This window comes from Haemaphysalis longicornis, unplaced genomic scaffold (assembly GCF_048455015.1).
Source record: "Haemaphysalis longicornis isolate Haplotype H1 unplaced genomic scaffold, Haemaphysalis longicornis Haplotype H1 scaffold_5, whole genome shotgun sequence".
Lineage (NCBI taxonomy): Eukaryota > Metazoa > Arthropoda > Arachnida > Ixodida > Ixodidae > Haemaphysalis > Haemaphysalis longicornis.
The window spans coordinates 193,200,639-193,228,046 of NW_027526385.1; the positions used below are offsets into that span (position 1 = coordinate 193,200,639).

General features: G+C 44.0%; 1 protein-coding gene across 1 annotated transcript in view; it reads left to right on the forward strand.

Annotated features, from left to right (window-relative positions):
* Positions 1 to 27,408, forward strand: part of LOC144140060 (uncharacterized) — a 79,392-nt gene that overhangs the window by 46,979 nt on the left and 5,005 nt on the right. The window contains exons 6-11 of the mRNA XM_077672262.1: positions 1,195 to 1,269; positions 8,148 to 8,457; positions 10,720 to 11,013; positions 17,919 to 18,019; positions 19,442 to 19,652; positions 23,442 to 23,618. Coding sequence (XP_077528388.1) covers positions 1,195 to 1,269; positions 8,148 to 8,457; positions 10,720 to 11,013; positions 17,919 to 18,019; positions 19,442 to 19,652; positions 23,442 to 23,618 — 1,168 coding nt within the window. The remainder of the gene's footprint in view (positions 1 to 1,194; positions 1,270 to 8,147; positions 8,458 to 10,719; positions 11,014 to 17,918; positions 18,020 to 19,441; positions 19,653 to 23,441; positions 23,619 to 27,408) is intronic.

Genomic DNA, 27,408 nt, shown 5'->3' on the forward strand with positions numbered 1-27,408 from the left:
GCATGTTGTTTGGGCGGCCAAGCTAGTGAACATTTGGTTAAAACATGGTGTAAACGTTTGGCTGAAACGCTACACCTTTATATTGGCAACTGCATAAAAAACACTCCTATATGGATTAGGCAAACATAGCCCAACTTGCTTTGAATAAGGTACAATCATCAATAGCCTATCGATCAACCTCGTGAGAAAAACGTTTTGACAACATATTTATTGTTGTTTACTGTACAAGTATGGAATGGCAAAATATAGTATCAAAAATGACATAGTCGCAATTATCTGCACCAAATATGGGGAAGATACGAGATTTAATGACTTACATTTGCTGAATCACAACCAGTCATCGCAAACGCTTCCTTAATCAGTTAAACGTAGCGATGGCCCCAGGGTAATAGGATCAGTTACCACTATAACATACCCAAGTATTTTTCAAGTGTTCTACCTCATGACAGAGCAAAAGATCTCATGTGCGGAAAAAATTGAGGTGCCATCTCGTCTAACTGAAATGAATTGGCATGAAGGTGGTTAGAATTACACCCTTATCTTTCATTTTCGAACAGTTTTTCAATGCCCTAACGTTACACTACTTGCAAAAGACTTTAAAACTAATCCTTATGGTTAGATAGCACGCCTCCATGAAAGTCCTATAACCACGCCTGAGAACAACATTTGGGAGCGTACTTTTATGTGCCGATTAAAGGCTGTGCACCATTCATCTGTTTATTCAATCTGCTACACCTGCGCCGTCTGTCCAGCCGCCGGAGTCCACGCGAACGGCGGATGGCTGTGCACGGGCTGCTGCGATATGCTTGAAGATGCATTATTTCCATAGTTTATGTAGTCTTTAAGGTAATATCCCAATATAAAATCGTCCTCTATAATGTTTAGCGGCCCTTTGGAGGTTCTGTCGCCCATGCTGCTGTTTTGGTTTTTATCTCCAACTTTTTCTAAGGCAGCAGGGCATGTTTTTATGGCCTACGTTTTTGCTATCTTTTGCACCTACTTTGGACTCCAGGACGACACACAAAACAATAGTGATCAATGTGAAGCTAAGCGCTTCGCTGCTAACGTCAGCGATATACGGGGAAATCTGCTCCTGCTTTTCTATTGCTGTTAGACCACTGTCAGTTATGCGCTTATTTATTATGATAATATTGGCATCACGCCATCTAACTTTCAACGTTTAAAACGTTTCAGATCACTGTGAGCCTTCAAAACATCAGCCAAGGTGAAAATACAGATGAAAAGAACATCAGGCCTTACTTTCAATTGGTAAGTATATTTCTAGCTTATTCGGAACCAGTAGAACCGATACCTCAGGTATTTTTTTTAGCGACCACCACAGTAAAAAAATGACGCATCCAGCCATACATAAACGATACTTACTGCAGTTTATTTTTTTACACTTTATTTCCATGTTGCACAAAGGCCCCCTTACGGTATATTGTGGCAAGTTACTTTGGTCAACTGAAGGGCGATTTGAAAAGATAAACCCGCTGCGGTTGCTCAGAGAATATGGCGTTGTGCTGCTGGGTCCACGGACTCGGGATTGTTCCTTGCTTGGGATGCTGCTATTCTCGTGGGGGAAACAGCGAAACTGCCCGGGAGTCCAGATTTCGGGGCACGCTGTAGATAGACTGGAGGTTAAAGACCCCAGGATACCCAGGTGATGCCAAGCTGTTGCCCGGAAAGTCACCGCGCAATGCTTGCCGCTGTGTAAATAATTTCGAGACAAAGTGGCAAATGTCTAATGTTCTGCCCTCCTTTCCTCCTCTCGCTCTGCTCCTCTCCCTCACTTCCGTCATTTATTCCTTCGCTCTTGCCTTTGAAACGTCCGTCTTCGTAGGTACGGAACTAGAAAGTGACAGCCATGTCGCTATTAGTTTTGGGAAGAAAAGACTGCCTTCTGTATGGCCGCCTAATTTTGGGCAACTCAGTGATTGCACCCCCTGGCGAATCACCCCCGGCCTGCGTAATCCCATTTTGCGAGTTGCGGTCTTTAGTGCAGACGCACGTTTTTCTTTAATAGGTGATTGCGGGACGAGAAAAACAAATAAATATGCATACAAATGATTTACAGCAAAGCTGTTAAGCAATTTGTTGATTCCAGCCTTTCACAAAACTCGCTATAGCAGTATACAGAAAACAAATCACCAACACCCGCAGGTTTAGTACTTCTGTCTGGTGTATTAATGGAGTCAGAGTCAGCCCTAGTCGCAGGCGCAGCGTTTGCAGCAATGCCTCCGTGCTTGCGAGTTTTAAAAATTGAGCTATTTTCTGGGCAAAGGTAACAGGAAAATGAAGGAGGCTCACACTAACGAGTAAGATTTGAAGGTAGCGCAGCTGTACGCAACCTTGACGACCATCACGATGGTTCAGTTCAGCTATTCCAGATTTGCTCGTTCTCCGCTTTGCAATGACCTTTAACCAATCTTTGTTGCTGTAGCGGCAAAACAGAAGTAAATCCCGTGTTCTGTGTCGAGCAGCCAGCGCGGTTCCTCTTCCCACTGCCACAGCCGAGTGAGTAAGCCGTCTGACTCCCGGGAACTAACTTACGGTGAGGTAATAATAATGTCTCTAGGGTTAAGAGCTGGCTAGTTGGCTTATGGTTGCGGAATAAATGAAACGCGGCAAAACCTGGTAATACACAAGACAACAAAAATGACAAACGCAGTGCTGACGTACAATTTTTTTAGTTTTATACATTTGGGAGAAGTATACCTTCCAAGTCATGAAATAGAAGAAACACAGAAGGGTTGTGTTGATGTACCTCATACAAAAGATCGTAGAAAGGGTGATTCTTACTGCGTGCATCCGTAACTGCTGTACCATTCAGGTACTCGCTCTGGCAAGTGGGTGTAATATGGAGATACATTGACTTTTAATATTACTGTACCTCGCGTGGACCCTAATATCGTAGCTAACCTGTTTCTACAACCGTAAAATAAGCACCCACAAAAGCCTGGGAATGTGTAAATGCAAAAAAGTGATAAAATAACGGTAATTTAGCACATGGATCGGACAGAGAAGTTGTTGAAAAAGATGGAAATAGGCGCTCAGTGAAAGGTGCGTTTTGCGAGCCTAATAAATTGTCCACCATGTCTTCCACCGCTAACAAAACGGGGGACCACCATAACCTCGCTCCACATGTATGCAAACCAGAATGTAAATGCACTACATACGGCGCCTCGCGCCTTCCTGTAAAAAAATATAGTGGGACAATAGGAACGTAATAAATTAAAAATAAAAAGCGCCGTTCTTATGTACAAAATTTAATTAGGGGCCGCCTGAACCTCCCTGTTGGGGATTGTTGCTGCGTGGCTATCTTTACTTACATATCTGTTATTGAAAAAACAAGAAAAAGATACAGAGTTTACATTCATATGCGTAGATAACAATCGTTAAGAAAATTGTTAGAACGTCTTGTCAGACCCTCATCTAAGAAGACATTCTATATTTTAGTTTCTGTTAGTGCGCCACTTCTTTGTGGAGCAAAGATAAGGTGCTGTGGGAAGACATTTATTGACATAACATACAAAAATATTACCCTTGTCATTCCTATGATTCGGCTGCGAAAGAAATGGCGTGGCAAAAGTGAAAATTAAAACAGTGTTCTGACGACCGCTGTGTTTTTTTTGAATGATTATTCTTTGGTCTCATTCAATCTTGCGCTGTTAGTTTCCTTCTGCATATTCGGGTTGAAGAAATCGAAGAACAACTCATTGCATTGCGACGCGGCTAACGGTTACTTGATATGTGCTCCCATGGCATGGCGGCATGAAGATGTCGACAAAACTGCCATATTGTAGACATAAAATAGCACATCACCAGTGATTTACTGGGCGTAAAACAGGGATGCGTAGCATTCTAAAAATGCCGAGGAGTCCTGGTTAGGTAATCAAATGGAAATTACCAGTTTAAAGATGGCAGAACGCCTCAGCTAATGAGTTGTCGTGATGCGTTTATTTGTATACGACAGCATTAAAAAACCATGTTTATCAGAGTCTCTTACGGACGGCCGCACAATTGCCGTAGGACAAGACTTTAAGCACCTAGTTCGTGCGACCCAGCACCCGTGTACAGCTGACTGCAGTGCCGAAAGCGCTACTACATTTAAAAATTCGACCTGAGTGTCTTTAGTATCTATACCAACTTTTTTTCTCCGTCGGGGGTCGTGTTCACCCAAAACTTAATTGACTATGACTATTTATCCACCCATTTACAAAAAGAATGTGAAATAGCTTCTCAGTGTGTAGTATCTACATTTGTACTCAATTTTTGTTTTCATCCTTCCTACTTTACTAGTCAATCTTCTCACCATAACTGCAAACCTCGCACTCGAAAGTAAACGCTCATCGACTCGGTATCTTTCTGCCGCAATTCTTTCCCACTCCTGACTATAATTAAGCACATTTTAAGACAAAAGCTTTAGTTGCCCCCCTCTGCAAACAACTGCCTTTTTGTTGCCTGGTCAAGAAAGTTGCCCCGGCTCTAGGAAGTAATTAAATAAAAACATAACAGTGATCTGCTGGGACTTTAACATGAGCGTCACCAGCACCAGCCCAATGCTCTGCCAGCTGTGCTCTGGTAGTTATTTTTCTTTATTTCCTATACAAGAGAGGCAAACACCCGCACAAAACACGAATGTTTGTACAAGAAGAGATCAAGAGAAAAGCCACTACCCCCTGTAGGCTGGTGTTGTCTCTAATGATCCGTAAGTGAAGTACGCTTTGAAACCAGTCGGGAACACTGGGCTTAGTCTTCTGTACTTACACATACTCGATATGGTTTATCGAAAGCACTGCTGCGGATTTCGCGGGGCATCAAAAAAGCGAATGACAAGACGCACCATCCTTGCCACTGTTTGATAAAGTGATCCAATTCTTAGACGGGTTCTTGTAATCAGAAACGTGTTGACCATTTTTTGACGTCCTTATCTTCTGATATTAGAAAATTGTTTTGTGTTTTGGTCTAACCTTGCTTGTACGCTCGAAAAATAGTCAGTTGGTATTAAACGCCGGTTCGGGCTCTACGTGTTTCTTTCCTCGGTCCTGTTTTGTTCTCGCTTGTTATAAACATGAACGAAGTAACTCGCTCCGTGTCGAATTTGTTATTGAAGCCTCTCCATGGAGCAGCTGCAGGCAACTTCTGGCCAACAAGCTGTTACGCCAGCGTCTCCATTTCATAGTGGGAACGCATTTTTCATGGCGCAGAATCCGTCGAAAGTAGCCAGGAGCGTTCTCGTGGACGTCGACGCAACGCCGGAAAACTGGTCGTCGGCACCTCCGGTGAGGATGAGATGGGATGAGTATAAACAGTAAAGTCCTTGCCGCCACGGTTGCCGATGGTGGGGTTGGTGAGAGTTGGTTCCCTAACATCGACGCCCACAAGGCCACGATGAACCATTGCGGGCACTGGAACAGCGCCACACGAAAGGGCTGGGGACACGGCGAGGTTGGCTGGTCTTACCTGGACATCTTCCTCAGTGACGGGCTGGGGACATGAGGCGGGGTAACTTCGTTTAGAGCTGGTGGTGGCAGGACGGGGATGAGGATACCCCACACACTCCACCAAACATGTGTCTTGGCAGCAGGACAAAGATGAGACAAAGAATGCGATGAGGTGAAACTATGAATTTACATTATCTACAAGTGGCCATTGCAGAGTCCGCCCAGTACATACGACAGAAGAACCAGAACCCCGAAAAGGAGCGAAGCGCGTGGAAGTGGAACAATCCGCCTGGGAGGCCGGCACAGATCACCCCTACGTGGTCACGTTTCATGCGTACTTCGAAACTGCTAAGGACTGGTGCTTCGTAATGGAGAGTTTGCCAGAAGGCTCGATACGAGACCTTGTCCGCCAGAAGGGTCCCTTCAAGGAGGACACGGTGCGCCTGCTGTCGGCGCAGGTGGCGCTGGCCATCCAGTACGTGCACGAAAAAGCATTTCTACACCGTGACATCAAGTCTTCGAACTTCCTGATAGACAGCAGGGAAACCGCAAAACTCATCGACTTCGGACTCAGCCAGATTGGCACTGGGCATTGGTGTTGGTGCGGCTCGCTGGCCTACATGGCACGGGAGGGCATTAGGCAAGAGCTGTGTAGTATGTCTGCGGATTGGTGGTCCTTGGCATTGTGCTGTTCGTGATGCTGGTTGGAAAAATGCTGCTGGCCATGTACGCCACCTAGAAAGTCATCGATCTACACCTGGCCAGGCGCGACATTCGATACCGCCAGGCCTTGATCGCACCTTCCGAGGTCATTGCCGAGGTCTGTTCAAACGCTGCTCAGGGATATCCTGAAAGCGAACCCAGAAAGAACTTTATAGCTACCTTAAATTTTAAGTTAACATACTTTTAAGACGTTCAGGCGTTCTGGTTCAGCCTTTCAAACTGTTCTACACTCCACCATGTCGGTTACACAGAGGCCCGAAATTACACCCCCGGCATCCCTTTCAGGATTCAAGGACTTTACAATGGCCAGGTCAAGCTAGCCCGTAACACCACTGTCAGCTGCTATCACCCAGTAAAAAACACTGCTTAACCAAGTCCCTGAATCTGTCCAGTACTACGCGATTACACGAACTCAGAATCCCCCAGGTAGCGATCCCTCACAACGGCGACATCCGAATGCACTAAACTTAGTCTAAGCAACCCTACACTCTCTCTGCAAACAATCGCAGCCTCATGTTTCTAAAGTCATATCTCAGCGACTTCGCCAAATACCTCATTCATACTCGTCTTTGATTCTGCTTCGACAACAGCAGTTTGAGAATTTCGTGAACTTTACACACTTCCTGGAGTACGAAAGTATGCGTCCCCATAATTTGATTTTTCAAGCAATCGTTCCCACCTTATTGCAAACAATAACCTGTTGTGAGAAGAACTCCTTGCTGGGCTAGTTGTTGAAAAGTTGTCATGGTTTGATGCGCAACAAAAACACACGGACGATGAACAGAGTCGACGAGGTAGGCGCCCTTCTTGTTTACTCTGTTCTTCGTCCGCGTGTTTCTGTTGCGCTTCAAATCAAGACATCTAATAACCTGTAGTGTTGAACATATTCTCATGTGCCCCTTAATTCCTGCTTCCCAAAGCTCCTTGTTTTGCGTAAACCTTTACCGGTGAAAAAAAAACACTTTATGCTCCTTATATTTTTTACTGCGACCGTACAAAAAGGTACGCAAGTAGAGAGTTATCTGTAAAGGTTTGTGCTCAGGCAAGCAAGCTTCGTAAGCTCGCATTTAGCCTCTAAAATCCAGGCGACGCATAATAACCACTATAACCGAAACAGCCACTGAGGATGCTGATTTGAGCACAGATATAGTAAGCGATGCTGATTTCGCTTAGGTCTAGCTTCAATCGTAAGCGCAAATAGTCAGATAAACAAGTCAATTTCGCACTTCCTCCCTAGGACGACATATAGAAGGATCAAGCGTGGGACCAAAGAACAAAGCGTACGGTGAAGAGCAAACAACTCTTTTTTTTTTATTTCGCAGCTAACAGCTGGACATGGTGCCAAGAGGGACTCAAGTGTAACATCTGAGATTTTTTTTATTAAGTACAATATTTTTATGAGAAAGCATTGCACAGCATCTTTTTTCCCCATCGGTATGCGGGAATAACTCTCGTTCAGCCTATATTTTCCATTGGTTCTACTGTGACAATGATCATTCCAATCGCTAAAAAAACAATACCCGCCAGTAACTCAAGCCCTCGAAACTTCGCAAAATATATGTTTGGCAGATATTCTGGCTACCATATCTTAAAAAAGAAGAGCCCTTATATCTACACGGTAAACTCAAAAGATTTAAGTATAACCCGCTAGCACAAGACAGGAACTGGGTATCAGCAAATGCACGCATCAAGGGCACAAACAGAAAAAAACACTACTTGTCTAGCAGATATTTTCAGCGTAAACGTGCAAGCATTCGAACTCACACATTTATAGAGACGTACGTTTAAGGTGTTACATCCTCGTTCACACAAATTCGTCCAGCTGCGTTTTCTTGTCCTTAAAGTGTGTGGCCTGTGGACTTCCAGAATCGGGCTGGTCAAACAATTTTGCAATGTAGCAAAGCTATGATACCAACACTTCACTCACCTTTTTAATAAAAACGTAACCTTTTTGTATTATCATTGTTCCAACTGCAGAATTCCTCTTCGCTGATTGCCACCAACGAAAGTTCACATTCTTCTCAAGAGGAATACATGGTTCTGGAGGACGACAGCGACATTGCGCCTTCCAACCAGCAACTGTCCTCATCTGCTATTTTGTGGAGCAGAAACAGCAACATCGGCAGTGCAACGATTTCGTTAGATGGGATGAGTCTGTCACCTGCAAACTATAGCGTTCCTTTGTTCGGCCTGATGCCAAATAGGAACTACGATGTCCACATCCGGGCTTGCGCAATCGATGGGTGCAATGATAAGCTGTCAATGACCTTCAGAACACCACCCTTAAGTGAGAACATGTGCTTATTTTAGTGCACTTCCTTAGTGTACTTCGAGCATACAGCCTTAATTTGGGCAATAATATTATACGGAGCAGTGAAGATATATGTTGCATGTACGGCCTGTTTACGTACTTTTAAGTTTCGCTTTCGCATTTGCAAATTAAGTGCTTGTCGCAAATGAGCGAACAAAACTTTCAGCCACATTTTCGACTACTTTCAGTGCCAAAGATTTCAGCGCTTCCTTGCAATCTTTTTAGTATTGAGTTAAAATTTAGGCATTAATATAGAAGCTGTGGGGAAGTACTGAACGTTACCTCATGCTTAAGAAGCATTTGTTTATGTTGACATTTCAAAAGTTAGGTGCTCCCTATAGACGTATGCACGCCGCATTTCAACATACATTAAGTGATTGTTGTTGATTTTGCAGCCGAATTAACAGTTCGTATTGAAAACTTCAAAAAACAGCGTCTTTTAAAAAACAAAGCTAGCGGAATTACTTCCTGCATAAAATGTAGCACTCTCTTTTTAAATTGGCGCGTTTCGGCCTTACGTGCAAGTAGTCGGGCTAAATACGACGCACTTGTTGCTTTTATAGAGACGGGGCAACACATATTACATAAGTAACTTTAAGTGGTTGTGTAACACGCCTGGGATCTCCTTACTTAATCGTCAGTTTGATCTGCGCATACTGGTAAATAATTTTTTCAATATTGCAACGTTACGAGTTATTCACGCTAAACCACTCATTCCGACAGCAGTTCCGTGTTTAACAGCACTATAAAGAGACAATACGAATCATTATGGGATTGGTTGCGTGCTGTGTAGTTGTGCGCAATGGTCGTTAGTATTGTGTCAGCCACAATGAGGTTCTACGACTGGAGTTTTGGAAACATTGCGTGCCTTTCAGCTTAACGTATAGATCGGGTTCTATTCGGCGTCGTTTAATGAGTAACTACATCTACCTGGTGGCGATGTAATTTTTATCAAATAAATTTGTCTGAAGGACTCGACAGACGTTTTTCATCTGGCAGTGCATATATAGCCCAACTCTTTTACTGGCCAATGTTGCATATTGCGATAGCTTGCGATTAATATTAGTTGAAGAAAAGATAAGCTGACTTAGTCTTTACACTGAAGTGACAAATTAAACGCCGACTCGAGCCCAAGTTTCAATCAACCTGCAATCTTGTTGCCAGCTCCAAAAAACGTAATCACCCAAGGTACTTCCCAATTTTATGGATCAAAACATAACAAATGGCCGTCGTAGTCTGTCCCAAAGCCGAATTAAACACAAATGTCTCGACTAGTACACTATAACCACTTTCAAAATTTGGCCATATTACTTGCCCTCCTGAGCGAGTTTTCCACTCATATGCGGGTAAATATTTGTCGCGCTAATAAATTAAGATTCTATTCAGCAGCGTGGGACATTTTTTAAGAGGGACGTGCGCTTTCCCACAATTGTTTCGTCTCCCATCCGGCCAGGAAAACAAAACTCTTAAGGAGAGTAAAGTAAACGCGTTCACCAATTTTAGGAGTTTCGTGCATCTCTATCAGTCCTCTACCAAGTGCCTCTGCAGTGATCGGAGTAATATTAAGCGCACACGTAAGATTAAGATTAGGAATATGTGGACACTGCGAAGCGTTTTGACAAAATACGTTACTGAAAGTACCTGCTTACTGCCACAACATAATTGTCATATCGGGTCAAAATTGTCCGGATTTTTGCGCCTCTATCACTTGTAATACTCTGCGGGAGAAGGGGTGACCCGACATGGCTATTCTAGCCGGAAACGGTTCTGGTTTCTGAATACGAGTTGAGGGAATGAGTCACGGATTAAGTAGCGAGATGAGAGTCTGTGTTTTTTGGACAAATTTAGCGGGAGTTGATTTAATAAAAATAAGGGATATCGCAAGTTTTTGAAAAAATTCAAATGGCTTTTCACTGCGATTTAAGTATGAGAAAAACTGCTCAGGAATATGAAGTGATACAACAGATATAAAAACAACGACGATTCCACTGCGAACTGGTCGATGCTACGGAGTAAAAGCTGAGGTATAGCGTAACGTAGACCTTGATGCAGGCTGGCCGGACGAAATCATGAGGTCCTCACTTTGAAAAGGCTTTGGAATATCTCTAAGCATTGCGATGTATACAAGAATATCTTTTACCATAAAAGTTGTGTAAAGTTCGAACAATGGGCATTGGTATATTTGTTATCGTTAGTTCTTTGCATGCCCCAACACGATCTTTCGCTGTTGTCTTACAGGCATCCCCCCAGCCACCATCACAAAAATACTCGCTAAGGACACAAGCTCTATTTATGTAGAATGGAGCTTTCTCCACCCAGAAGAATGGCTAGAGTTCGATCTCCAGTTTCAAGTGCGGGCGTACAACAACGGTGTTTTCCGACTGACTAACACAACAGAATTGGCACTCACACTTACTAACTTGGCTTCGGGAACGGAATACACAGTCGAGGTTCGGCCATCCTTGGAGGTGGTGCCCGGACGGAGACAATACGGCCAACCGACCACAGCCGTTGTCAACACGTGGCCTATTGGTAAGCTCTACGTTGGTTAATTCCTGTCCTCTCTTAGTTTAGACACGTGTATTTTCCCTGGACAAAATACGTAGGCATCGCAGAGACCTAACTTTTGACAAAGGTACAAGTGACTGGCTTTCAAAGCATCGCATCAACGTAATATAAGCTTTATCAACTTTGTTTCACAATAATGAGGTGGCTTTATACAAAATACCGCCAAGAAATGGACGCTCAGAGAGCAGTAAGGCACACTGCAGGATAACGTTATAGTCTTGTAAACCGAAAACCAGCATTGCCAGGACAAGGACAGCCCTTCGTTAGGACTTTTCTATATCTGGTGGGGATTAAAAGAAACAAACCCACACATTATTATCCATTCTTAGCGGGACTGCAATATTTGAATTGCGCTTAATAAGGATTTAAATCTTCGGATAGACAAAGGCAACAGTGCCCACAGAAAAACAGTGGCTTCGTGAAAGTTCACATGTCGGTGCTTCTAACCTTCCCGAAGGTTCGCATAAACTTTTCAGTAAGTCCCTGAGGGATTTCTAGGGCGGACTGTGCGAGGAAGAAGCTGACATTCATTGTATTAAAAAAAGTGCGCCAAAACGCCTACGTAAATAGGAAAAACAACAACACAGCGGCCGCAACTGGAAAAAACCAGTAGCGTATCTGCGTCTTTGTTATCGCTCATTGCAGCTTTTTTCTTGTGCTTTTTTCTGTAATGCAGCAAGTAACCTGACAGCAGATGTTATGGAGATATTTATGGATGCGTGATACGTAAGAGGTGGCTTGTGCCTTGCTGGTGTGTTTTTCTTGCACAATTAAGTGTTGCACATATCGTGGCGTAGATGATGATGCCTTGATAAATTTCGAGCACATGCACGGGGAGGAGAGATGAGGGCAAATATGCTCACAGTAGTTAAGGCGAGAATTTGCGCACCAAAATACAATGGAAGAAAATAGAGTGGAAAGCTTTCCTGGTATGAAAAGGAGGAGCATTCAAAATTGGAATTGCGTGTATTGAAAGAACAAAGTTGGAATACAAGATTTTGATGGTTTCCGATCATGTAGTCTTGTGAGATTTTACATGGCCACGTTTATTTTCGTTTTCAATAACTACAGTGAACAATTCCCGGCCGGGGCGCCGGCCGCTTTTCTGATGGGGGCGAAAGGCAAAAACGCCGGTGCGTACGAGATTTAGGCACTCTATAATGATCCCAAGGTGGTCAAAATTATTCCGGAGCCCTCCATTACTGCGCGCCTTATCACCTGCGGTGCGTCGGCGCGATAAACCAACTACAGTGAACAATCAATTGTTACATTGCGCGATAATAACAACAACAATAATAATAATCAATCAATCAATCAATCCACCTTTATTATAGTGCCCAGGAACAGCCGAAGCCTTGGTGCTGGCGCACTGAGAAAAAAAAAAAAGAAAAAATGCCACATTGAAATACATCAGCGACTGACACATATAAAACCAGGAAAAAATGTGGGTGAATGAAAAACAATAATCTGGAATACCACAGAGAAAAAATTAAAAGTGGTATCCAAACTACATTATACGAAGTTATGGTACATTGCACAAACACAGCGTACAATGACCATAGAAATCGGCTGAAGCATCAATTACACAAAAACGTATGAAACAAAGTACAGGAAATGTTTGTAACTACTCACATAAACTGATAGGTTATACAAACATTTGTTTCTATAACATTTGGTTCGTCCGGGCCACTTAAACATATGTATGAAGAGTTGACTAAAGAAGTGTAGCATAGTACATACAACGATTACGCCCGCAGCATAAGCAACATATATAATAATAATAATAATAATAATAATCTTATTATTAATATATTTTCTTATCAAGGAGTACATACACAGGTAAAATGGGCCCGCAAAAGCCGAGAGATTGCCTTGTGCTGTGTGTTCCATCAGCAACGTCCTTTACTTCTTTAAAAAGCACTCATTCACAGTGGTAATTCAATAGGGAGGTAAAATAGACAAGCAGACAATAAAAAAAGCAAGAAGAAGAGAAAAATAAGACAAGTCAAAAAGGAAAGCAAAAAAACAACAGACAAACAAAAAACACGAAGACAAACAGACAAACAAAAATACAATAAAAACACATGGGTTCTATCTGCATGGGTGACATTTTCAAAGAAGCAATTAGAGAACAAAGAAATAATGAACCTTCCCTGCACACACATACGCACTTCAGCATAACTCTAATGCTAGAATAGCAGCACGCAACTGTTTCCGCGTAGTTGAGAAGAATCATTCGTCAGGGAATTCATGGAAGATAGCAGGTACATAATGGGCTTGCAGCCATTCCGTAATGGGTACGGATCCTTGGCGTCATACAGCGAGGTATGTGCCGCAGAGGGCTAAGGCATTGCGCTGCTGAGCACGAGGTCGCGGGTTTGGTTCCCGGCCGCAGCGGCCGCTTTTCTGATGGAGGCGAAAAGACAAAACGAACGTGTGTACGAGAGTTTGGTGCACGTTAAAGATCCCCAGGTGGTCAAAATTAATTCGGAGCCCTCCACTACGGCGCGCCTCATCGCCTGCGTTGCGTCGGCGCGTTAAACCCTACAATCAGTCAATGTGCCGCAGAGGTATCGGTTTAACACTGGGAGTTCAGTAATCCGTACACCGGAGATACTTTAGCACGACGATTTGCTTAAACAATATATCGAATGATGGTAAACCGCTTGCTTTAAATATGCTGCCCGAATCCGGAACGTGGGACTTATAAAGAACACTCTTGGCTATGTTTTTTAAAGTACTGTACCTCTGTTTTTCCATCTAGCAGAGCAGTTGGAAAAACAGAACATGCCATAACGACGAACACTATAACGCAATGTTAGAGCAAGAATTTTTCGAACAGATAAAGGCAGAGCCACTTTTATGTTGTACAACCTACAGGCAGTACTTCTAAGCTTTTTGCTTATGTGAATCATATGTGTGTTCCACGAAAGATCTCCATCAAAATATATACCCAGTTATTTAACCGACGCGAAACAAAAAATACAGGTACAAGAACATGATGTACAATTCTATTTGTGTATCCTAATGAAGCCGTCATTCGGCACTGTTTTCTGTCGATTTCGGAAAAAAAGCAGCCCAGTTTTTACAGGGTTGAGTATTATTACAAGTGCCTGGAACCAATTCGCAGCATTTCTAGCATCTGAGCACGAGGTCGCGGGTTCGATTTCCGGCCGCGGCGGCCGCTTTTCTGATGGAGGCGAAAAGCAAAAACGCCCGTGTGTACGAGATTTCGGCGCACGTTAAAGATCCCCAGGTGGTCAAAATTAATCCGGAGCCCTCCACTACGGCGCGCCTCAACGCCTGCGTTGCGTCGGCGCGTTAAACCCCACTCAATTAATCAATCAGCATTTCTAGCATCATCTTGAAGATTTTTTAGAGCGACAGAATAACCAGTGTTGCCAGACACCAAAGGGTGTCATCAGCGTATCGATAAATTTTTGAAGCTATAACAACAGTAGCTAAGTCATTACATACAAATTAAAAAGAAGAGGTGACAACATAGACCCTTGCGGGACACCTCTTTTGAGTAAGTATCACTCAGCACCGATCCTGGTGACACCACTTCAGAACAATCCCGAAGGTAATTTTGAAGCAGAGATAAAAATGGTCCGCGGAAGCCGTAACCGTGTAATTTAGTACAGAGTATGGTTCACAGCATTAAACTCTTTCTTAACATCAAGGAACAACCCAAACGAAACCTTATTCTCATCTATGCTGTTAGGAAGGGTATCACACAACTTTTCAAGTAATGCATGCGTGCCCGCGCCGGAGATGAACCCGTATTGATGCTCACTTAGTAACACATGTTTTGTTACGGAGGAAGTCATGACAAATATTTCGGCAAATATTATTGCCGCCTTTTAACCCTAACTTACCATGGAGACGAACTTATATTTCTAAACACCAAAATACAAGCCCGCAAATTTGCTTATCCAACAGACCTGAGCCACACTTTTTTTTGCGCGAATGATGCCAACCTTATCTGGCACAGAAATTTCTCTTCCTTAACAGGGAGTATCACGTGACGCAAATTCCGATATTATGTTTTCTGTGTGAGTTTTGTTCGAAATGTATTCTGTAGCACCGTTTACGGCTTGGTAGATAGACCGTTTCTAGAAATCCGTGGTACTCCAAGTATGATACTCTGCACATCATTATTTTAAAGCATTGCATTTCCTGTCTCCCTAGGTTTTATTACAAAGTGTGAATTTTTACACCTCGCCTAAAGTTTGAAAACGCCTAATTTGTTTGTGAATGGCGAAACGTACACCTCGGCCTTTGTAGTTTTATATAAAGCAGATTTATACATATGCGGGGCGATGAAGTCATGAACATAGGCGCATTCCATTCAGTGAGCACGGCGACGCTTGTGACTGTAAACGACTAAAAAGGACAAAGTAAAATCAGAAGCATATTTCGTCGAGTACAGAGAATATTACTTTAAATTGACATTTTCGGGTATTACATTTGGAATTACACGGCCACAAGGTGAATACAGCGGATGAAAGAAACACCTTGAGGCTGCACCGAATAAACATAGCACGAAGGTAAAGCAAAGCAGTTATGTAATAAAAAGAACTCATGCATTCTATGCACTTTAGTGAAATTTACCTTCCTGATCCACATTCTCAACTACTCCCGTAGAAATAAATTTATCTGGAAGTAACTCAGCGATCGGTAGTACTTTAGCACTTTAAAAGAGCTATGAGGACACAATACAAGTTCGTTTTATTCGAAAGATTTCGTGCTTTATAATTCTCCTTGCGCTTGTCCGCAGAAAATTCCATATTCACTGAGAAAATATTCAATGTTGGTTTAAATTTTGATTCTCCCGCCAAATCGTGCGTTTTCGGGACGTCGGCAATGACGTCATGCGAGCGCGTAAACAAACGAACTTGCACTGCGTGATTGGGCTGCAGCACTTCTTGCCGTCAGTCTTCGCAGATGGCGCTACCATACTAATGCACCCATGGTTGCCTGACGTTGCTTTTTTTGCCCTGTATTTGCACCTGGATTGTTTTTGTTACTGTAAAAATTAATTGTTTCATGAAACATGGAATATCCGCGACAAACAGGGTCACGTGAGACAACGTCGCTTACGCAAATCAGCCACTGCGGGTAAGACAACTTGTAAGCACCAAGATGCTGTGCAGATGAAACAATCATAGTGCGCACAGTACCAACAGGAGTATGCATCGGTACTTCTATGTTTACGTGTTCTTTCGTTCCTTCCACTGTTAACCCCTCATTCTTACTGCAATAAAAAGAAGGTGCCCGAACTTTATGCGAAAACAGCTCGTTTGGCAAGCTTATAAGCTCTGACTAATTCTTGTTGGCTTTCGCCTACCTCCGCCAATATGAGAGCTTGCTGGTATGACATCATAGGTTCTGTTGCGGGAAATGAGCTAGGGGGTCGCATGACCATTTGTTTTTTTCCTAATTTTATAGCTTAATCGAGCGAAGTGGGTGTTAAAAGTGGTGTCACTATGATTCTAAGGAGACAATCTTTCGAATGAACCAAACTTGTATTTTCTCTTCATGGTTCCTTTAAACGCCACCGCGCTTTATTACGCGTGGACCGCGAAACCCGTTCTTGCCGTTACTGTCAACAAATGTCTGAGCCCGTATAACTGGAATTCTGCAATATATGTTTGAAATGCCATACAGTGCTACTTGTCCCAGTGGCAAAAACGCAATACATAAATTACATTGCCTGTGAAATAGTTTTTATCCGTGCGTGCCCAGGAACCGTCTTTAGAAGAGAACAACCCCTCCAAACCGCCTCGGAAAATATCTGGACAGACTACTCCTAACATATGCTACATACACCTTTTACCCGGCCGGGTTGATTGGTTTTTTTGCTTGCGGCAGTGTCATTCAAATATCTTTGTTTTTTTTTCTCAATTTTTAGGAAATTTTTGTATGAATATCCAGAAAAAAGTATCTCTGTGACGGGGTGATGGGAATAAGTACACCATTGAATAATTATATCCGTGTGCTTTGCTTTTATATCGCGCTCTTGCTATAAGGGATCAGCTGAATTTTCTGACTGGAAGAAATGCTGTGTAAGCAACCACACTTCGTGTGTTAAAGATTAGGCAAGAGAATGCCGCTACGCTTCTAGCCAAAAAGAGAAGAAATTGAAATGTTTTCTAAACTATTACAGGAACTGTGTTTTGCGTGAAGCCCTGATTATTATTTTGGGGTTACCATAGCAACTGGAAGTGGGAGTACCATAACGATTGGGGACCTTTGCATTCCTGACTGTAAGACATTGCACGGTTTGGAAAATTCTTAAGGGCCAGTTATTAAATTCGTAATACAGCGAACTAACGTATTCAAGACTTTCTCGGGCTAACCAAAAAATGGGTGTAGGCATGATATTCTAGTTTTATTAACTGTAGTGGATTCTATAAACACAGATAGCCTTGATAATAGTTCGTCAGTGTTTCGATATAAACTCTTGGCGCAAGCCATTGACGCCAAACACACGCCGGTGTACTCATTATTAAACACCTGGCTCTCTTACGATTATATGTATTCATATATAAAAAGTTCGGCTTTGTGTTCATGCGCATCATCAGAAGAGATGATCATCATATTCATAAACGTTTGCCCTCGTTTGTCATACCAATCAGTCTCAGGTATAATAATATGGTTTTGACACTAAAATAAAACCATGGTGCTGCATAGGAAACCCTGTAAGTCTGAATCAAGAAGAAGTCCGGATTTAAAGAAGTGCAAAGAACATGCCTTGTTTTGCTGTGCCTAAAGAGGCGGATTTCGACCCAATAGCAATATTGTTTTTTCGATGGTGTTCAGCTTCTTACAATTGCTTTGTTTCTATTTTTATTTTCACTCCTCAGTTCCCCTACCCCCAACATTATCCACCAAGGGCTTCAAAAATGCACCTGGTATAGCTGCTGTCTCCTGGGTTTTTGTCAACAGTACCGTCGTGGATGTTGAGGTAACAAGCTGTTTTCAGAAAAAAAAGAAATTTTTGTGTTTAGGATGTGGTGTACGAATTGTAAAGGGTTTCCCATCTAGTGCGGATTTTGCAAACATCACTATTTTATTAAGATGCGACTTCCTGTTCGTTACAATGTCAATATTTTTTTCCGTCAGAAACTGAGAGCGGTGTCATGTAATTAAATAGTGCTTTGCGCACATGTTATCAAGGTATGACGACGCATTGATGTGGCACGATTAGAATAAAAATAAACCTTAAAAGGTAGTAGTGTCTAATCTCGCCAACGATAAAATCGAAGCGAATCTTCAAAGATATACTTTTACTCATTCGTTCTTTCCTGAGCGGTCAGAAACAGTTAGTACGTGCCAAATTTAGTCTCTCTTATTATCTGGATATAAACATTAAAAACAACTTAGGAGTTTAGTATTGTACTTTTTATTGTCCACGTGTACACGTGCCATTATTTATAAAATATTTTACCCTGAATTTATTTTTATGACCAATATCTCGTAAAATCTTTAGCTAATAGCTAATTCCCTAGGCAAGACTATTTACTCAGGAATATTTAAAAACTCACTTGGAAGCGCACATTTTACTCAGAGATATAAAAGTTCGGCAAAGCGATGAGGATATGCACTAACAAAAAAATTTGATTGCTGCTGCGTGGGGGACTTGCGGTTGTAATATACTTATAAATAAAATTTGAGGCAAGGTGGCATGGGAAGTTGGCAACCACCATTCTCATCGTTATAAATAATACAACGCTGTGGGTAGCGTGGATGGCGTGGTGAAACGATTGTTCAGCTAACTGGCCAATGAGCAGTCGAGGCGCGTAACAACACCGGTAGGGCTGGAGAGATCGCGGAAGGGGGCGCGTGAAAGAGGCGTGAGCGGGTCTCATGGCTCAGTTACCACACCAACCTCCGCTCTACGAATGGACGAAAGCGCACTTGTTCTACCGTTGTCCTTCGAGTCCTCTTTTGCAGCTTTGTTCTCATTCGCTTTTGTTGTTCCGCTCTCTTCAACATGGCCATCACTTACTCTTATTGGTGGAGCGCTTTCGCTCTCTTTCTTCTTCGCTTTTTGCTAACGGATTTGTCACTGCAGTAATTCTGACAGTGCTCGCCCACAAATCCGCGCACAAACCCTGCTAGACGTGTACGGGGGTACGCTAACACAAATAATTTGTAGTGGCGACGGCCTGCCTCGTTCATACTATAAAAATGATTTTGCCGTGCGCGTTCCCAAGCGTTAGCGGTGCCGTACGTCCGAACAGATCGAACATGACTGCCTGCCTCGGCGTTCGCCTATCTTGGCCGTTAAAAGTTCTGGCCCGGTTTAAGTACCCATTATAAGTGTAGGAATAGCCCATGGCCCATTCTTGCACATGGACAATATCAACTATACTTTCCTTTCCAGGTGGCCACCAACAGCACCGACTTCGTCAAGTGTACAACGCTGTCGTCCTGCGAAGTAGTTGTGCTGTACGGTTGGAACTCCTCTTTCAAATCTGGGTTCATCAAAATCTCCGGGCTCAAGGCAAACGAAGCGTACGCTGTTTTCATCCGAGGCTGTAGCGAGCACGGGTGTGGTTCCCCAACGGGTGTTCATGTCACGACCGGCATCTCAGGTAGTATTGTCTTGTACACACTCACAGCCAGTTCTTGGACACGCAATAGATTGGCGTAATAATGTGCCTGAACAAATCACTCATAAAAGAACAGCAAGGAATATGTGATATTTCTTTCGAACATACATGGAGTGGGTACTTCCAGCCTCCCAGAGCTGTCACTCATTGGAGTTGCCTCTGGAATATCGCACGCAAAAGATACGCTTTCTTTAAGAATTCTCTCGATGAGACTGATGCCATCCAACTGCTCCAGTACACGATATGTGAGGCGTAACCATAAACATTGTTTGGCAAGCATAAAATGGGTGAATCAGTAGTACTGTGTTTCGGCGAGGGAATTGCTGGCGACCCATCACTGACAACCATTGCTCGAAGTACCCTTGTGAGTTAAATCAATCCTCCTTTCTTTGGTTAAAAGAAGGCTAACCTGAAAACAAATGGTATCTTGGAAACGTGTGAGCGCTTTACTGTTACTCAGCCCACTGACTGCGTTGAGCCAAACTATTCGATACTCACCAGGTTACCCAAAAATTCAAATGCAAATCGCCGGTAGAGCCTGAGCTGACGACGATGTCTACGACCCGATTGCAAGAACTAAGAGCGAAATTGAGGTGTTCCGCCTGCATAAAAGTGATCTTTGTGGTGTCCACTCCAGTGGTCTTTTTCTGAAGTTGCTCATAGCATGACTGATCATAATGTGTAGCTGGCCACTTTATAAAAGTATCTGGATGAAAAGACGGGTCGGTGGCAAAGCGACTTATCATGGTAGAAAGCAGTATATTTAGTGCATGTCGTCATTTTCGGAAAACAATTATAGAACTACGAAACTCCCCTGCTACGCCCTATCAGCGAGCAAGACAGCACACCCTCCCGTCAGTAGGGAGCCAGCCCCATTCATTGCCGAGTGGTAAACAATTTCTGGGGCACCTCCTTCATTTGTGAAATTTTATAGCAGTCTTTAAATATCCAAGGGCCAGGAAAATACCCCGGCTGTCGTCACGCAAAAACAACTCATTCCAAACAATGCGGTGCGCATGGCTTAATAAAAAAAAATATTGCACGGCAGTTAGGTGCAAGGCAGTAAGAAAAGCCAGAGAGAACCATAGCTCAAGCCACAGAAAAAGGGCAGGAGCCGCTGGGGGGCGGGCGGAGCATATAAATGCGGATTTACAAATACCGGCTGCACGTTATTCCGATAGGGGAAGGCCTCACGTCGTAAGTGCTCCCGAAGAGTACGCAGTTTTGCGATTAGTTACGAAGCGATCAGGTACCGGAATGCGACAGAAAACCACAAACGCGCAACGCATAGTGAGAAGGAATCTACAGAACAACAGGGAGTAACAAACGGGCAAGCAACTCCTGCACGTTAAAATTTAAATAATACCTCCAGTATGAAGTGCACACGGCCATTTTTTTTTAATTCTGAATTCGCCCACTTCTAGATGCATTACAAAAAAATCTCAGTGTGCACAAATTTAATTTTGTACTGCCTGAGAGCATAAATTACAACAAAATGTTTTTCATTTCTGTTTGGATGTTCCTTTTTCGCAAATTCTTCTAGTGACAACACGACGCGGGGGAAAATTGTGAAAAATGCTTCGAGCTGGAGACGTTTCGCATAAACTTTTTCTCCCACTGTTGCTAGCAGCGAAAAATTCAGTCTGCAGAATAATGGCCGCAAGAAAGGTTCACGCTGAATGAAACTGGCAAGCAGTGAGGCTTGCACTTTCGTCGCCATGTATACACTCCCACCAATTTCACCGTTTCTGCGATTTTATATGCCTGCCTTGCCTTCGGGCACCCGCCTTCGTAACGTTTTCCGGAAGCGAAATGAACTGCACCCGAATATAATAATAAAACGTAGCCTTAAATAAGGGAATGTAAGGGCTGCCGTTTTGTTATAAAACTTGGGACCGCTTTTGAAAATAACCCTGTTAATGAAAACCATACCCTGGACTCTATATAAGCTTGTCCTGTCAAAACCATGAATATGCTGCTACGTTTGGCTGCTTATGGTCAGTTCAGCCAGTTCTAGGGCTTCAAAAAGGTAAACATTGGTGACGCTATTTTTCTCACCCATGGCAGAGCTTTGGCGAAAGGCATCCAGCAGATTGAAGCTGCGCCTTGGTAACTTCGTGTGCCGGCAAATACCCGTACGGTTGAAAAATATTTAATGATGGGCAGGGCGTACATCCTCGCCTACACTAAAAAATTCACGCAGCTTGCAGTAGTTGTGCAAAGCGGGAGAAACAGCAGACCTTGTGGCTCCGCTCGCTCCATCGGTGACCCGGCAGTTGCACATCACATGAATTTGCGAACTTGCCGCTAAAAGTTATCCACTACTGACAGGCCCGGCCCGTTTCCTTCGCAGTCTTTCACATCTCTCCCAAAGTGTACCGCGTTAGAACGCCCTAGAACCGACGGTAACCGGCCCCACGAACTCGATGTCTGACGCGTGAGCTGTTTTCTGCTTTCCACTTAGGCACTAACGCACGTGAACTGGCGAGGATAAGAGCACGGGAGAGATCCCGCCACAAACAGAGGGCAGGGTGTTCCAGAAGGTCGAGCGGTACATGCGCGTGTGATGACGTCATAGGCAGGCGAGGCATGGCTGCGCCTACGCGGAGGGCTGAAGGTCTTTCCAGGCAGCTTGCGCTACAGCAGCTTTATTTTGTATTTCTTGCGAACGACAACGAACCTAGCCGAAGCTTAAACAGCTCTACTGTTAAAAGACCTATTCAACCAACCCAAGGTACTAATCTGAAGATAGAAATCCGGCGACACAAATTTACGACCGAAGTACGATTCTTTAAGAAATACCACACTTCCGATGAAACCCCCCTAGACGCGTGACCCTGCTTTCCGCGATTCGTCCCGACCATCGAGCAGGGTCGCGACCGAGCCGGCGCATCGAGTAGTTGATCCGGTCGTGGACAGCTTACAGGCATGTCGTTAAGCTGCCCTTACCGCACGTGCGCGCGATACAAGTGTGGGGGATTAGACATCACACTGACCACCCTTCCCTTCCATCTGGTATTAGAAAAGACGCCAATAACGACTTCGTCGCCCTGTGCTTTATTTAGGACACCCCAGGAACTGTGAGTAGGGTTAACAAGCACAACGACGTGCTACAGCGTTGGTTTTCTCAAGAGACTCTAAAGTCCCCTTTAAACCTTTTGAAACCCGTAGATGCCGGCCTTCACTGAAGTGTATGGGGTTGAAATTGTTAGCTGGCACCCCCTGCTCTGATATCTCCTCAAAAGCCAAGCTGGGTATGCGATTGGCCCATCATTTGTAAAGGTACTGAGACAGCGAGTTTGGTTTAGAGCGGAGGTTCATTATATTCTCACTGACGGCGTCTATAACGCGAACATGCCATGCAGAAAATTGCTCTGAATATGATGGTTAATGATTTTGGGTGAAGTAAAAAAAGAACGCTTCCTGTGACAGGAATCGAACCTCGGTCCCTAAAGTTATGAATCCAGTGTCTATGCGATTGCGACAGTCCCACATGGTCTAAGTGGTTCGACATTGTCTAGAAAAACCAAATAATCCGTAACGAGAAAGCTTCGCGTTCACCCATCGTATTCGTTAGAGGAAGCGATGTATGATTTTTTAGGGCTTGTATCTGTCCACGCTCTCCTCATATTACCAGTTTACGTCAATTTTCACCCATCGCAACGATCGGCCGCGATTGTATTGTATTGGTAAAAACGTTTTGCAGCATTAAAAACACGTCCCCTTTCTTATCGTAATTGTGCACTCGTTTATGCATCCCTTTTCTTTCAGTGCCAAGCGAGCCCCTTGAGCTTCATCTACACACTGAGGGCAATACGACAGCTTTTCTGTCCTGGCAACCACCTGCTGAGCCCGCTGGCCCGCTCGCCGGTTACCTGGTTTCCTGGGAGTGCGCTAAAGGCTCCACGATGGCGGCAACTACAACCGAGTGTTCGTTTATTCTCCCCGGTACGACATTCTTATGCCCAATCAGCCCTTACTAAAATATGCATTCATGCGATAACACTGCCGCATCTGCACTGCTTACAACAAAAACGGCTACCTTACTGTTGTACTGTTATTGAGTAGAAATGCTTCGCGGAGCGTATAAATATAGTCGGATCCGCAAGAGTTAAGCCACGAAAAATCTCTCTGGTCGATAAGCTGGGAATTTTAGTTGTAGAAATCAATCCGAATATTGACCATACAGTTGGCCTAATGTCTTGAGAATTGAAGAACGATCAACTGGGTAGTAAGACCGAGAGGCCGTTAAGAACTTCAGACAGCAAAGCGCTAGCACCCGGCACTATTCAAATATAGGCAACTTCTATGTTTTGCTATTTGTGAATCTTTACTCGCGAGTGTAAGTGGGTGGCAAAGTTGCAAAGCCTGGATTCCAGCTCAAGTATAAACATGCTGCCTGCCTTGTGAAAGAATGGAGCACAACAATTTTGCCACTTGGTAAATATTTCCATTTTGTTTCTCCAATTGTGGCTAGAGCATGACACGTACCGTACAATTATAAGGGTTATTCAGACCTTAGGTACGCCGTGGTGTCAAGGAAGCGGAATTAAGATCCCAACCAGCACCCTTAGACGGTGAAAGACACCTGACTAGAGCTTCAACAAACACCTGGTATCCCTTTGCTATTTGTCATCATTTATGGTCGCCCTCTATACTTTTGCGCAAAGTAGAGGTGGATATCGGAGATAAATGTGGAAGCTGTGAGTCTGTGCAAATTTCACAAATGTTATAGACATGTCGCATTAATGTTCTAAGTTGTTGAAAAGCGCCAGTGGTAGGTATAAATAAATGCACGCGCAGTTACGAGAGATGTTTGGCAAAAATCAACGCAAACTACACAACTAGAAAGCAAACAGTGTTGATGACACTGCTGCGTGTCGTTGCCTAACTTTCACTTTGTTTTTGCGAAAAACGGCACACTTACTGTTTTCAATCATGAGGGTAGATGAACCCAATTTACATTGTTATATAGAACTGGCTGTGAGCCACAAACATAAGGCCCTGTTTTAGGCACCCAAGGCAAAAACTCTAAAATATTTATTCATGCATCCCGGTTAATTGGCCGAAGATGTAAGTCATGCAATCAAACTTGCGTTTGTCAACTAGGTTAACACGCTCATCTAGTAAAATATTTTACTCTGGAAGCAAAAAGTCCTACAAAGACACACTTAGCAACGCTAGGGGTAAAGGTAAGGGTAACTGTAATCTGTACTTCTGGTTTTGCACAAAATCGCCCAACCAGTCAACACCACTCACAAAACACGTGTGGTTTCTCTTCTTTGAGATACTTCCCGGTCTTGTAGTGAAGGCTGACTAGCCGGTTTGTTAGAGTTCCAGTTTAGTACAAGTTCCGAGCCAATAGCATCTTCCAGTGGGCGCACCGCGAACAGTTTTGTTTGAAATACCGATTAACTGTGATCTGTTATGGCACACCTAATAACAAATTGTCACCTGCCACTCCCAGAATGTACAAGAGGAAATTTCTACAAGTAGTACTTCACTGAATAAAATATTGGATCAAAGAAAAATATTCATCACGCGATAAAACTTACTAAGGTGCTCTGCTATGCAACTTTCCTTACGTTTATTACCTAATCAGGTGCAGAAGGACACGCTTTTTGAATAAATAGGTTATTTTTACCTCTATCAGACCAGCGTAATTGTACTGGCCAGAGAGCGTAATCTCAGCGACGAAAAGCAGCGTAAAAAGAAAAAAATAATGAAATAACACTTTTTCACTACCTGAACAACAAATATTATACAGCCAACTTTTATATTCTAAAGTGCATTTTTATGTCATAGCAGTCTGAGGTTTTCGATGTACTGGCGATGACGACGCCTCAACACGCTGAGGACACTTATTCACTTTTTTCGGTGTCAGCGCCAAAGCTATGTTGTAGAATGGAACTCCGCTGCCTGTTCATTAGGACGCAATAAAGCGTTCTTAACCATGCAAAACATTAGGTCGCCGATGGCTCCTCCGTTCCTAGGCGGATGCGGCCGTTCCAGAAGTCATACACGCCAAAGGGAGCGCACGAGCTACCGCAGTGAGCTCCGCCCTCAACTGTCCGCGAGGATCCAAGGGTGCCCGGGCAGCGCGGGCTTTTTAGCGGGATGCTGTCTATGGAAAAAAAAAATTGGCCCCAATCAACACTGTGAAGGGGCTTGAAAAGCGAATCGGCGAACGACTCCGACAAACATTCCACATGCGACGTGACTTGAATTCATACACATGGCTCTAGAAAGAGTAAAACCAGAGATTCTGCCAGCCGGTGCCTGGTATTCGCGGCGGTGCCGTCCTGAACGCAGCAGCGTCGGCCACGGACGGGATCGAGCGGCGGACACCACCGTGGTAGCCCGGCGGTGTGTTGGAAGAAAGAAAACGGCGAGGGGCGTGTTTGTAAGGGTGAGACAGCGGAACCTAGCCATCCTGATATGCTAGCTCGGGGCTACACCACCTCGCGACGCAAGTGCAAACCCCGAAATAATCCGGCATTTAAGCCTAGTGATTCCCATTTATGCAGTACTAAATTAATAGATTCGTAAGCTTGAGAATGGCGCAAAGCTGACGGAACTTTTATAGTCGCTGTTTATAAGATCCAGTTGCTCCAGCCTTTTGTAGTACTTGTTAGAACACAACCGAATTGGTATTTAGTAATTTTGAAAATGCAGTCGCATTCGTGGCAAGCGTTGCCCAAAAGGCAGTGTTTGTTTAGCTGCCGGATGTCTGAATGTAGTTGTACATCTTCGTTTCCTGCCCTGCAAACCATTCCTTAACGTATCTTTGCCGTACGACCACTTCCTCCGTCGGGTCCGGGTTGCCATGAAGCTGCTGTAGAACAAGTTTAGCCGTGAGAAGTAAGCGCGCAATGGACGCTAAGCTGCGCCAAAACAGGCCCAACACCGTCGCTTAAGGAGACGACAAAGCCGACGGAAAGGTAGCGCCGACGCCCCCGCCGGGGTGAGCACGGGGAACGCTAGGTAATAGCGCCCTATTTCGGCGCCATCTACGCTGTGCTCCGTGAGTGAAAAGCGCTTTCCGCCTCCTCAGCCGCGTTGGGTGTTTCTTGTCCCGCACGCCACCAATGAACGGTTGGCTTGTAGAGGTAGAAAGCTTCGCTTTAAAATCAAAGATTTCCTGGCACTCGGGAGAAGGAAGTTCCCCTAAAGATGAAGAGTAAAACCGTATAGTGAAAGTAAACGTGTCACAACAAATGCAAATGCACAAACAAAAGGCTTTATGTGCTTGAGTTTGCGATCGCGACGTAGAGGAAAAGCTCCCCTGAAAGTAGGGTGGTACAGCCAGCAACAAAAGCAAGCTCATATCGTCGCTCGCATGGGAGCTGCGAATCTCCCTAAAGATGAGAGTATATGAGCCAACGCAAGCAGCGGTGCGAGAGAAGCCACAGATGTCATTCGAAGCCAGCAGCCTTAAAGAACAGTGTGCCTGTGAAGTAGTACTTAAGCGAAGTGAAAAAGCCGTCGACGAATATCGCTACGCCAGGTACGCCGCAATCAGAAGTCGGCGGCAGAAGTGTACGGTGCGGGTATTCACTAGGCCTTCTCAAAGTTGCAATGAATCGTTCTAATCGTAATTTCGGATGAGCCGAGTATAGAATCGACTACGGTTTGATAACGCCCTCGTAAAAATGCAAGGCCTACGATCGGAAACAACGACAGGACGACCCGGGGTGGATATTGGCAATGCTTTGCCGGCGAGAACGTAGGCAACGTC